This window comes from Dipodomys ordii, unplaced genomic scaffold (assembly GCF_000151885.1).
Source record: "Dipodomys ordii isolate 6190 unplaced genomic scaffold, Dord_2.0 Scaffold102, whole genome shotgun sequence".
NCBI classification, from domain to species: Eukaryota; Metazoa; Chordata; class Mammalia; order Rodentia; family Heteromyidae; genus Dipodomys; species Dipodomys ordii.
The window spans coordinates 4657585-4670967 of record NW_012267318.1 but is presented as its reverse complement, the minus strand read 5'-3'; the positions used below and the strand labels follow the sequence as shown (position 1 = coordinate 4670967).

At 39.4% G+C, this 13383-nt stretch overlaps 1 protein-coding gene across 1 annotated transcript in view; it reads right to left on the bottom strand.

Moving 5' to 3' along the window:
* B3glct (beta 3-glucosyltransferase) overlaps positions 1 to 13383 on the bottom strand; it is a 110187-nt gene that overhangs the window by 47713 nt on the left and 49091 nt on the right. Inside the window, exons 7-8 of the mRNA XM_013027267.1 lie at positions 11663 to 11799; positions 3122 to 3195 (exon numbers count right to left, since the gene is read on the bottom strand). Coding sequence (XP_012882721.1) covers positions 3122 to 3195; positions 11663 to 11799 — 211 coding nt within the window. The remainder of the gene's footprint in view (positions 1 to 3121; positions 3196 to 11662; positions 11800 to 13383) is intronic.

Genomic DNA, 13383 nt, shown 5'->3' with positions numbered 1-13383 from the left:
TGGGGGGAGGGGGGAGGCTGTGAAGGGATGTGAAGGATAAACAAAGGAGGAGGCTGCAATGCTTGATAAGAAGTGTATGCATTATCCTGCCCATGTAATTGTAACCCCTCTGTACAGTATGTTCACAAAAAATAAAAATTAAAATTAAATAAATAATGCAAAAAAAGAAAACAACAACCAAAAAAACATCTTGCAGATAATCATCATCAATTGAAAAATATTTATAGAAACAATGATCATAAGAGCAATACACTAGGAGCTACACAGAAACCCATTGACAGAGACCATTCAGAAACATTACAATAAATGAAAATAAGTAAATTAGAGCTACATGCATCTACATAGACTATCTCAAATTAGAATATTCTATTTCTATATATTAATATCAATAAATATAATACAAATACTAATATATCTCTAGTTCTATTTCTGAGGTTGTCTCAAAACTCCAAAATGATGCAAAACTACTTAAGATATTCATAAATACACTTGTATATCATAAAATATGAAAAAAGCTAGAGAAAGAGAATTTAAGTTTTTACTCTTGAGGTTTTTTTTTTTAATGCGACCCACTTTTTTAAAAAGTAAGTTTTTTGTTGTGACCAAATACATTGTGCATGTCATTCTTAGGTTTTTGGTCTTGAGGTTGACCCTAACATTATTGTAATCTCTCTCAGTCATATCAGAAGTATTTTTAAGATCACGGTTCCTTTGCAGTCTTAGTCAGATCCAATTTTCATACATGGAGGAGAATATATTCTCTACTTTGGGGGTATATTCTTTTTATAGTTATTATCACAAAGGACTGGGAAGAAGTGTATATGGTAACTGGTAATATTTCCTCTGTCATTTTTGTTTGTTCGTTTTGATAGTACTAGGATCTGAACTCAAAGCTTCCCACTTGCAAGGCAGATGCTCTAACATTTGAGCCATACTTTATCCCTTTTTGCTTTCATTACTCTTTTAATAACATTTTACAATTATGTCTAGGCCTGCCAGGCCCATAATCCTATTTATGTTTCCTATATAGGTAGAATGATAAATAAACACTATCATACACAGAATTTTACTGATTATTATATAAAGTTTCAAGTTATCCGAGTTGGCCTGGAACCACAATCCTTGAAATCTATGCCTTCCGAGTAGGTACAGATTATTGGCATATGCCACCTCAACTCATTCTATTTTCTTTCTTAATCTAGGTAGGCTAATAGTAGGTTGTTAATTGGTCTTTTTTACCTTTTTGTTTTGTTTTGTTTTTTGTCAGTCGTGGGCCTGAACTCTGGGCCTGGGCGCTGTCCCTCAGCTCGTCAGCTCAAGGCTAGCACTCTACCGCTTGAGCCAAAGCGACACGTCCGGCTTTTTCTGCATATGTGGTGCTGAGGAATTGATCCCAGGTCCTCAATCATGCAAGGCAAGCACTATACCACTGAGCCACCTTCCAGCCCTGGTCTTTTTGCCTTACAAGTCAGAGATATCCTTTAGTGTATGTGTTTGTGTTTAGTGTTTAATAAGTTCTGAGTCTAGTTATTTCTTCCAGACATTCCTAAACTGTCTTGTTTTCAATAAGTCATTCTTTCTCTCCCTCCCTCACTGACCCTCTTCTCTGGTGCTGGTACTGGGGCTTGGACTCCAGGCTGAACACTCTTACTTGGCTTTTCAGATCAAGGCTGGTACTCTAACATTTGAGACACACCTCTACTTCTGGATTTTTGCTAGTTAGTGGGAGCTACAAATCTAAAAGACTTTTCTGCCTGGGCTGGAATCAAACCTCAATCCTCAGATCTCAGCCTCCTGAGTAGCTAGGATTACAGGTGTGAGCCACCAGTGCCCAGCTTCATTCTTTCCTTTTTGTAGAACAATAAGTATATTTCCTCTCAAACACACTGTTTCAGCATTTAAAGACACCCAAGAAATAATAGGGTGTATGTGTGTGTGTGTGTAAGAAATAATAGGGTGTGTGTGTGTGTGTGTGTGTAAGAAATAATAGGGTGTGTGTGTGTGTGTGTGTGTGTGTGTGTGTGTGTGTGTGTGTTCTTTTTGCTCCTGGAAATCTGTCATTACTACCGGACTGAATAACATGCTAAGATTTACCACAATGACATAAGCTCAGATTTCTGCAGTGAACAGCAAATCTGTTTTAGGGCAATCACACATAGTTTAGGAATAAAATAAAAAAGGATTTCTTAAGCGTTATTCAGATACAATTAATGGCAGTATAGATGCCACCTGCCTCCAAGGTTACAGGTAACAGATATCCATTACATGCAAATGGTACCAACCAGGAGCCATGCTGGCAAGTAAGAGCTTTCAGTTTATGGCTCGATTCTGATCCAGAAAGCCAAGCAGAAACAAAGACATATGTCTTAGTCTGTTCAGGTTGCTATAACAAAATACAACAGGTTGGGTTGATTTTAAGTCAACAGTTTATTTCTCAGGGCTCTGAAGACTGGTGAGTTCAAGATCAAGGTAAGACCAGATTCTCTGTCCAATTGAAGCCTATTTCCTGGCTTATGGATGGCATCTTCTCCCTGTGTCTCAGACGGTATAAGGTTCAAGGGAGGGGATTTATGGGATTTTTTTTATATTGATACTAATCTCATTTGTTTGGGCCTTATCTCGTGATTTTATCACCCCCCCACAAAGATAAACTACATAGGGGATTAGATTTCAAATATTACTTTTTGGGGAGGATACAAACTTTCAGTATGTAGCAGCAGCAGCATTCCATATAACCAAAGCACCAAATAAAACTTAAGTTTTTAATGATATTTTTTCATGTTCTTTTTGTAATTCCTCCATCTTTATAAACAAAGAGCTATGAAACATAATTGAATCTTTCTCACTACTTCTCACCCATGTAACTAAGATGTGCTTAAAATAGAAAGCTCTAATTCACTAGAGTGCTGTGAAATTATCTCAGTAAAGAGAAGATGAGTGTGGGTGGAAAAATTCACTATTATGGAATACAAAATGACTCATATCAAAGCACATGCATTAACACAGGGTGCTCAACCCAGGGGCTCAAACACAGGGCCTTGTGCATACTAGGTAAACACTCTGCCTCTGAGCCATATTCCCAACAAAAAGCACAAACTCTAAGATTGTTAAATAAACAAACCATGACGTACCTCGTGTTTTAAATCTATTGTAAAGTCAGATTTCAGGGATTCGCTCCTTAACCTCTTGGTGAGCCTAAAACACAGAGACAATTTGGTATTTTTAGCCAAAACCATCAAGAATAATGCATTGCTGAAAGTTTCTAATACTTGAAAACAAATTAAAATATAAAGTTTAAGGTTAAAAAAAAAAGAACTGTAATTTCCTTAAGGGAGAGGACTGAAAAGCATAATCCAAGGCATGTTGCTGATATATCACTCATTAGTTCAACATCTGTCCAATAACATGAATGTACAACATAACAAATAAAATGCCTTTGGAGGGGAGGGAAAAGCCATGACCATGATAACCTCCCATTAGATAACGGGGGAGAAGGGCAGAAAAGAAAAATAATGTATACATGACACAGAAGTAAAAGTTGTTATTTAAGCCAGGCACTGTTGGCTCATATCTGTAATTCTAGCTACTCATGAAGCTAAGATCTGAGGATTGTGGTTCATAGCCATCTCCAATTGACCAGCAGAATGGCAGACATGGAGGCATGGCTAAAGTGATAGAACATAAAGCCTAGGGACAGTGGATAGGCGTTCAAGCCAGGTAGCACCATTAAAAAAAAAAAAAAGTGCAACTTCCAATAATCCCAATGAGTTATTAGCTTGTAGAATTTTTAGGGGTAAAAGGACATGGTTTCAAAAGACTAAAGTTTTCTTTCATGTTGTTTTATGTTTTCTTTTTCTGCTTAAAAGCAATCTCCCATGGCTCCTTTCCAATGGAGTTAGGCCCTGCACTCCTGACCAGCCTTGAGAGGTAGATGGATCCTCTACCATCTGGGGGCTTCTACTTCCTACACCAAGCACACTCCTTCCACTCTTCTCTCCAGATACACAGCTGGCAAAGAAGTCTACACCCAGCCTTTACTCAAGATTTTTTTCTTCAAGACCAAATCCAAGGGCACTTTTTCTGGGACACCTTTCCAGCCAGATATGCCCACGTGTATAGCAGCTTTATTTGTATGTGGAGTACACAGCCTAGCCTTATCCCATCACAGACATTAAACTCTGTCACATCTCTCTCCATGCCATCCTTCCTCGGCAATGAAAGCAATGTAAGACACAATCATCTGAACATAATGGGTACTAATGAGATCCTGCAATGAACCAAGCCAATAGGTACTTTGACTCCCAAGTATGATTACATATTTACCTAGATCACTTAAATATTATATGGCTCCATTCTTGTTTATCGACCTGCAAATTTAATTAGAAACTTAATATATCCTTTAACAGAAAGAAATAATAGTTATGTTTTTGTGTATGCCAGTCATGGGGCTTGAACTCAGGACCTGGGCACTGTCCCTGAGCTTCTTTAGCCAAAGCTAACTTTCTATCACTTGACCACAGCACCACTTCCAGCCTTTTCTTTGAGTAGCTTATTGGAAATATGAGTTTTATGGATTTTCTTGCCCAGGCTGGCTTCTAACTATAATCTTCAGACATCAACATCCTGAGTAGCTAGGATTACATGCATGAGCCACCAGCACTTGACTAGAAATAATAATGATTTTTTTTAAGGAAAAAGAAACACACTTCAAAATTTTAACTGGTTGAGCCATGAAAGCCTTCTTTTTTAAGTCTATTTATGTATGTATGTATGTAATTTATTTATTTATTTGTTAGTCATGGGGCTTGAACTCTGGGCCTGGGCGCTGTCCCTCAGCTCTTCAGCTCAAGGCTAGCGCTCTACCACTTAAGCCACTGCGCCACTTCTGAAAGACTTCTTTTAAAAATTTACTTTTTATGGAAAATTAGCGGTGGAATGAGCAATATCACCTTTGCTTAGGTCTATGGGAAAGTAGGATAAAAACTCCATCATCACTTCAGACAGAAATTAGCTCTGAAAATGAGATGGCTGAACTCAAGGAATAAATCTCCACATTGTTCTTCGGTTGCTAGTCATCATTATGTTCAATTATCTTTATTACAAACTTCTGACATGCAGCTATCTCAAAGTGGGGAGTTAATTATGCTCATCCCTTTCATTATTAGCAAATAAATGTATTTGTGCTGGTAAAACAAAACAAAAACAACAACAAAAACCCCACTCTCACAGACTTCCCTGCACAGGCTGGCTTCCAACTATGATACTTAGCCTCCTAAGCTGAACCCTGCATCGCTCAGCCAACCACAGACCTCATCTTTAATTACGGCATTGATTATTTCCATCATCCAGTTAATTTCCTCTTATTAGCATTCAAAGGGTGCTAATTGACATAATTTCTAATACCAAGAGGAAATGAAGTCAGCATATTAGCTTTAGCAGTGAGAAACAACAACTAAGAAGATCCAAAATGACTATTATATTTGTCTCTTTTTAGCTCTAAGTATGACACTAATTTCTTCTAGAATAAGTAAGAATCTCCTAATAGCATATCATTTTAAAATATATTTTGGCCACAAGATAGTGCTATCCAGATGGATTATATCATTTAATTTGATTACTTTTTTGCATCAGGAGGAAAAAAAAGGAAACACTGTCTAAAACAACTGAAAGTTTTGCATATGTTACTACGGTAGAGTCTATATTTTTACTTTGCTTTTGCTGGCAAGGGAGAGCAAAGGGAGGCAGAGAGAAGACCATGAATACTAATTAAGTACAAGCAAGCTACAGCTTGTTGGTCTCTGTTCAGTGCTGTGAAAAGCAGGATACATCGGATGCAGAAGGTTATCTGGTACCTCGTTCTCTGTTGGTGTTAGTTATGGGGGAAAATGTTGGGAATTCTCAACTTCATATGAAAGATTAGTCTCTTGTTCCTAACTCCCATCAGCCATAGTTCCCTACTTCTCTGGATGGATAAATCTTTGCGTCATCCTAAATTCATATGTTGAAATCTAATTTCTAAGGGGCTTTGGACTTTGAAGAAATGACTGGGTAGAGCCCAAGGGATTAATGCCCTTATAAAAGAGGCCCAAGGGAGCTTGTGTGACCCCTTCTACCATGTGAAGACATACTGAGAAGGTGTTATTTAAAAACTGAGAGTGCAAATGCCTTCATCTTAAGCTTCCAAGCCTCCACAAGCCTGAGAAACATATCATACTTATAAGCTACTTCCTTATATAACATACTTACAAACCACTTATAAATTATAACATATTTATAAGCTGTCTATGTGATTTTGTCCCAGCTGCCCACATACCATGAGACAGTCATGATACCCTTAGTTCTTCCTTCTGCCTAAGTAGAAAATACTAAGCCTAACGAGAAAAAGAGATCAGAGACCCCTACCGAGGCAGCCCCATTAGTTGTTTCCCTTGTCAACAAATGTGTTCAAGGACCTCCTGGATTCAAGGGAGGGGAAACCTGGAAATCCTGGTCTCTAAAGGGATTTCCTCCCACTTTCCTCGGGGAATATCAGAGAATGAACAGCACCAAGTATCCCCTGATCAAGGCTTATATCTGGCCTAGTGTGCAACTGCAGCCCCAGTTGGCAAAGGGCCAGACAGCTAGTCCTACTGGAGCATCAGAAAGGCTGTTAGCCAGAGTCAAGAGAAGCAGACAATGCTCTGGGCACCTTCACATCTTAGAAGCAGTGAAGCCATGGCACAGTCTAGAGATACAAGAAGGTTTTAAACAGGTCATAGTCTCATACCAACAAGTCAAGCAATAGGAATTGAGCTGATCTGTTATTTAAGAGGATGCTGGAAGTCAAAGATGTATGTCAAAGAGATTACTTCTATCTACACTAAAAAAAAAAAAAAAAGTCTAGCCAGGTGCCAGTGGTTCACGCCTGTAATCCTAGCTACTCAGGAGGCTGAGATCTGAGAATCACAGTTTAAAGCCAGACCGGGCAGGAAAAGTTCATGAGACTCTTATCTCCAATAAACCACTCAGAAAACCGGAGGCGCTGTGGCTCAAGTAGTAGAGCGCTTGCCTTGAGCAGAAAAGCTAAGGGACAGTGCCCAGGCCCTATACTATGAAGGAAGTCCCTTCATAGTCTAGCCCTGATGGAGCATTTCTCTGGAGCCAGTAGGCCTTTTTTCCCTCCATCCACAGAGCTCTTGTCTGGAGAGCAAATTCTTATTCACAAAGTTGCACCTATATTCTTCTCGTCCCGTTTTCCTCAACCTTTTCTATCAGCCTTCTTTTGAGACATCTTAGTGCTGGATTTCATTCAGGTTTTTTGAGTTAGGTATTAGAAGTACCCTCGTTCTTTTGATTCTCCTTTGACTTGGACTTCTTTTTTTTTTTTTGACAGTCATGGGGCTTGAGCTCTGGGCCTAGCTCAAGACTAGTGCTCTACCACTTAAGCCACAGCACCACTTCTGGCTTTTTCTGCTTACGTGGTGCTGAGGAATGGAACCCAGGGCTTCATGCATGTAAGCACTCTACCACTGAGCCACCTTCCCAGCCCCAAACTTCATTGTCTTTAAGCAATTGCACAAAGAAGTTTCAATTCAGCATGCCAATTTATGAGTACAATGCATCTTGATCAATGTCACCCTCTGCGTCATTCTCCCCCATCTCTCTCAATTCCACCCATCTCAAATTACCTGGCTCCATTTTCACTTATATACACTGCATATTATGATAGCATTTTCCCACTCTTCCTCTCTCCATCCATCTGTTCTCCTTTCCTTGCTCCCTCCCTCCAACAACATATATTACAGCTTCTGATATTTATTTTATTAAAACTGTAAGTTAGTTGTTTAAAGGAATCATACCATTACAATCCTCCCCTAAGTGTGCCATAATACCTTAATGTTATATGACTGACATGTTTAGTTAACAAGTTATACGTTGTGTATGTATAAGCATATGACCCATGGGCTGGGAAGGTGGCTCAGTGGTAGAGCACTTGCCTTGCATGCCTGAGGCCCTGGGTTCGATTCCTCAGCACCACATTAGCAAAAAGAAAAAAAGCCAGAAGTGGCGCTGTGGCTCAAGTGGTAGAGTGCTAGCCTTGAGCTGAAGAGCTGAGGGACAGCGCCCAGGCCCAGAGTTCAGGCCCCACGACTGGACCCCCCCAAAAAAAGCATATGACCCAGTATATGTTTTCATGTAGTTATAATTTAGAGATCATTTCCATGTAAGAGAAAACGTGTCCTTTTGTCTCTTAGCATATTTTTTTCCAAGTCCATCCATTTCCCTCTCAAGAATTTTTGCTCCAGACTAGCTTCGAATTGTGATGCTGTGTAACTAGAATTCTAGGCATGAGCCACCATGACTGGCTGGTGTTTTAGTTTCTAAATGCTCATTCTTTTCAACAAAGGTAATTGAACTAGACCTCTACCCCAAAGCTGCTGGACTTGGCCAGAAAAGTGTGTCCTGGAGCTCCTACCTTTACCCTGCACCAAACAAACTGGTTTAATTTGATGACAGAGAATGATGACCATTTCTGCTTGTCTCCTTTACCCCTTCTCTGTGGCCCTTCTAAGAGAAAGAGGAAACCATGAGATGTTCCAGGCATTCTTGCACAACAATCCCCAGGTCTGGGTTCAGGGTCTTAGCTGGAGAAGAAACAATCCACTCTGGCTAGCTTATATATAAAGTGCAATTTTCAGGACAGAGATGGCTTACAGCATTACTGCAAAATCTTGAGGGAAGAGTCTAGGCTGAGAGTCCAATAACATCCCCCAGATTTGCACAGCTAAGGAGCTTGAGACTCGGCAACCTCAGGGAACTGCTATATCGCAAATCCACCATCTTGGTTTCTGCCACCCACTCTCAAACCAACTGTCCCCATGCTATGTCTCCTCCCTCATGACTCACTTGCCAAAAAGAATTCTGATGTGGCACCACAGTCACTTGATGGAACCCACTTCACATAACTGTTGCCAAGTAACGAGAAAGGCTAGAAAACACAAGGAAGATAACCTAGAAGGGAAAAAAAAAAACCTTCTGGATATATACACCTGACCAAAATTGGACCAGAAAAAAAAAGAACATCTGTGCAGACCAATAATGAGTAATAAGATTTGAGTCAGCAGTAAGCAAGTCATCAAAGAGAAATCCAGGATCAGATGACCTCACTGCTACATTCTACCAAACAAGAACTCAGACCAATGATTCTTAAAAATTAATCTAAAAGATGGAAATGGAGGGAATTCTTCTGAATTCATCCTTAGGTCACTCTAATACCAAAACTAGACAAAGAAATGACACAACAAAACAAGAAAGTCATACGTCAATATCAATGATGAATAACAGGTACAAAAAATCTTCAGCAAAATATTAGCAAACTGAATGTAACAGCACAATAGCAGAACTATTCACTGGGATGAAGTTGGATTCCTCCAGGATATAAGAATACTTCAGTGTTCACAAAATCAATCAATAAATGCAACACAACTCATTGACAGCATGCAGGAGGGAAACCATACGATCATCTGAAGAGATAGGGAGAAAGCATTTGATAAAATTCAACATCTCTGCAAGATAAAAGCTCTGAAGAACTTAGGTATAGAAGAAACATACCTCAGCATAAAAAAGTCAATATTTAATAAGCCAGAAGCTAACAATACTGAATGGAGAAAAATAACTAAAAGCTTTTCACAGTAGCTAAGAAATGAGGGGAAAAAATGTCCTTCAATTAAGGACAATTGAGTGGATCAAGAAAACATGGTACTTTTAGTGTTTGGCCATAACAATGAATGAAATCCTGTCATTCATGACACACAGATGGAACTGGAAAAATTATATTAAGTGAAATAAGATAGGCAGAGAAAGAAAAGCACCACAAAATCTCATTCATGTGTAGATTATAAAACAGTTGATCTCACTGGGCACCAGTGGCTCATGCCAGTAATCCTTGCTACTCAGGAGGCTGAGTTGGAGGAAGGTGCTTTAAAGCCACATATCTCATGGACAGGAAAGTCCATGAGACTCTTACCTCCAAATTAACCAACAAAAAGCTGGAAGATGAGCTGTGGCTCAAGTGTTAACCTTAAGCAAAAAAATCTTCAGGGCCAGAACACAGGTCCTGAGTTCAAGTCCCAGGATTGACAGGTGCATACACACGCACACGCATGTGTGCGCACACGCGCGCGCACACACACACACACACACACACACACGCAGAGCTGATCTCATAGAAGTTCAGAGCAGATTGTGGTTAGGAAAGCAGAGGGGAGGGGGGAAGGGACAGAAGGGTTGGGGTTGAACAATGAGTGCTGAGTTTCAGTAAGGAAAGAACAACTTCTACTATACTGTCTCACAGTAGGGTGACTACAGATAAAAACTATGTTCTATATTTCAAAAAGCTAGATGGAAGGGATTTGAGTGTTTTTCATCATAAACGATAAGTAACTGAGGAGCTAGTTACGTATAACCCACTTTGGGCACTGGTAGCTCATGTCCCAAATCTGAGCTATTCAGGAGGCTAAGAGCTAAAGATCATAATTTATCTCTAATTAATCAGCAAAAAGTCTTTAGTAGAGGTGTAGCTCAAGAGGTAGAGCATCAGCCTTGAGTAAAAATGCCAAAGAAGAGGGCAAGATCCTGAGTTTAAGTTCTAGTGCTAACACAGAATTAATAATGAATATAACGTTTTAAACATGGAGTTTCATTGCATTTTTGTTTGGGGTTGTTTTTTAGTACATGGTATTGGGGGTTCAACCAATGTTTTCAAGCATGCTAGGCAATCTCTCTGCCACCAAGCTACAGCACCAGCCTTACAGAGGAGTACTTGTGTTGATGATGGTTGTAGATTCTGCACTAGGAAGGACATGATTCTATAGCAAACTGCTGAATGTGAGGAGAGCTATGAAGATGTTTAGAACAGCCAGGAATGACAAGCTATCTACTACCCTGTGGATCTACAGTGGGTTACAAAAGTTTTTCAAGACCCTAAACCCTACAAGCAGGAAATTTAATGAGAAATGATACATCTCTGAATATATACAAGTTACAAATGATCAGCAAATGAAAAACAAACAAAAAAACACTAATCTATCTGAAATACTCATATTAACAACAGGCTATCAACAATCTGATTTCTCCTGAACTAAAACATTATCCTCTTCACTTTCTGCAGTTCATGAAACATCCCTGAAACTATGCCCACAAACATGGGCATGACTACCCACAGTACCTTCTCACTAGCTACTCTGCTGCCTGGCCTGTGCATTCATGCGTGCACAGCCAGGCACACAAGTAACCTATCCACTGTAACCCCCATGGGTTACAGGTTCATTTTCTCACTGGCAATCAAAGCCATTCCAACAGCAATCCAGCTTTTGTCTGCTCAGGTCTTGGGGCCCTTTTGTGTTCTCCTTTAGTCACACAACTTAGTCCCTGACTAGTTTTGCAAGTGACTGAGAGGAAACAGAAAGAGGTGGGGTTACCTGATTGAGGAGACTCCTAAGTGACAGAGCTGAAGGAGTCTGGCTCCTTGTACTTTCATCCCTCTTTACCACATACTCACTCTGGCTGCAAAAACTCATTTGCAATGCTGAGATTTGTCAGGAACAGAACTCAGTGAAATAAATGTTGATCCACATTCCCCAATCCCACTCCAGAAAAAAAAATCCTAACAATAAATGCTTACTTGTTTACAAGTGGAAGGCTAAGGGTCCAGCCAGCAGCAAAGTCTGGATATTTAAAAACTGTAGGATTTTCAGAAAAGGCATAATGGTGAATTATTGTCGATTCTTCATCATATAATGCTTTCCCTAAAAACCATTCCTGTTGGACAAAAATAAAAAATACCATTAAAAATCTACTTCATATAAGATCAAAAACAAAGTTACATCATTAGTTAATTAAATATCTTTGAATGATAATTAGCACAGACTGTATATTTCTACAAAGTTTGAACAAAAAATATAATACTGTTATGAAAATGAATATATTAATTTTCATATGGAAGAAACTCAGGATCAGACCACCAGGATGAACAAAACATAAGTCACTGTCTACCATAATGTATAAGACTGGTATTTTATAGAATATTCCATATGAAAATGTTCCACTTCCATTAGGAAGCAGAAGTGTGGCTCAGCTAGTAGAGTATCAGCCTTGAGCAAAGAAGCCAAACAAGAGTGTGAGGCCCGGAGTTCATGACCTAGTACTAGCACCTAAACACAAAAGAGAAGAAAAGAAAGAAGAAGGAAGAAGGAAGGGGGAAGGAGGAAGGGAAAGGGAGAAGGGGGAAGGAGAAAAAGGAGAAGAAGAAGGAAAAGGAGAAAAGGAGGAGAAGGAGAAGGAGAGGAGGAGGAGAAGGAGAAGGAGAAGGAGAGAAGGAGGAGGAGGAGGAAGAAAGTAGCAGCAAAGAGTCAACTGAGCCAAAAATCTGAAGGAGTAGGAATAGTTAATGCAAAGTCTCTGAGGTGGGATAATGCTCCATACATTCACAAAGGAAGTATAGAATAGACAGCACATACACAATGAAAAAGACAGGGTGGAGGCAGACCAGGGCAGCCTTTCTGTGCTAGAGGACAAGAATACAGACTTTATTCTAATTCTTTATTAGTCTTCTGCTTCTGGCCACACCAGAATAGCCTGGATCAGACCTATACAAGAAATCCAGATGCAAATGCTGAATAGATATATAGAGCAAATGATCAAAGACATCAGAAAACTACAAAAGCAGATAGGACACACATACTGGAAAACAGTTCCAGAAAACCTCAAGGGCACAGATATGGACTATTTTATTCATTTTAGTTGTCCCAGTAGGTTTAACATGTAATGGATACACCACAGATTTCTTCTTGCTCAAAGTGGTGCTCTATCACTTGATTCAAACCTCCAGCCATTGATAATTTTTTTGTTAAGTAAGTAAAGCAAGTCCCTAAAACTAAAGGAACTAAAACATTACATTTAAATTAAGTACTCTGAGCCAGGTGCCAATATTCATGCCTATAATCCTAACTTCTTAGTAGACTGAGATTTGAGGACTGCAATTCAAAGGCATCCTGGATAAGAAAGTCCATTAGAGTCCAATTAGCCAGCTGTGGTTCATATGGTAAGAGTGCCAGCTTTGAGCCCAAAAAACTAAAGACAACATTCATGCCCTGAGTGTAAGCCCCAGTACATACACACACACTCACAATACACACATCATAACATAATCGAGTACCCTAAGTTCTAAAGGTTTTCTATACTTTCTTTCTTATACAAACAATGCCGCCTTACTTTCTTCTTCAGGATATAAAATCAGGAAAGGCACAGTACTAAGTCAACCTAAGCCTTTTTTAAGATCCTTATTGGGCAAGTGATTGTATCTCAAATTCCTCCTAGAGTCCTACTTTTGGTCAATCCAGCAAC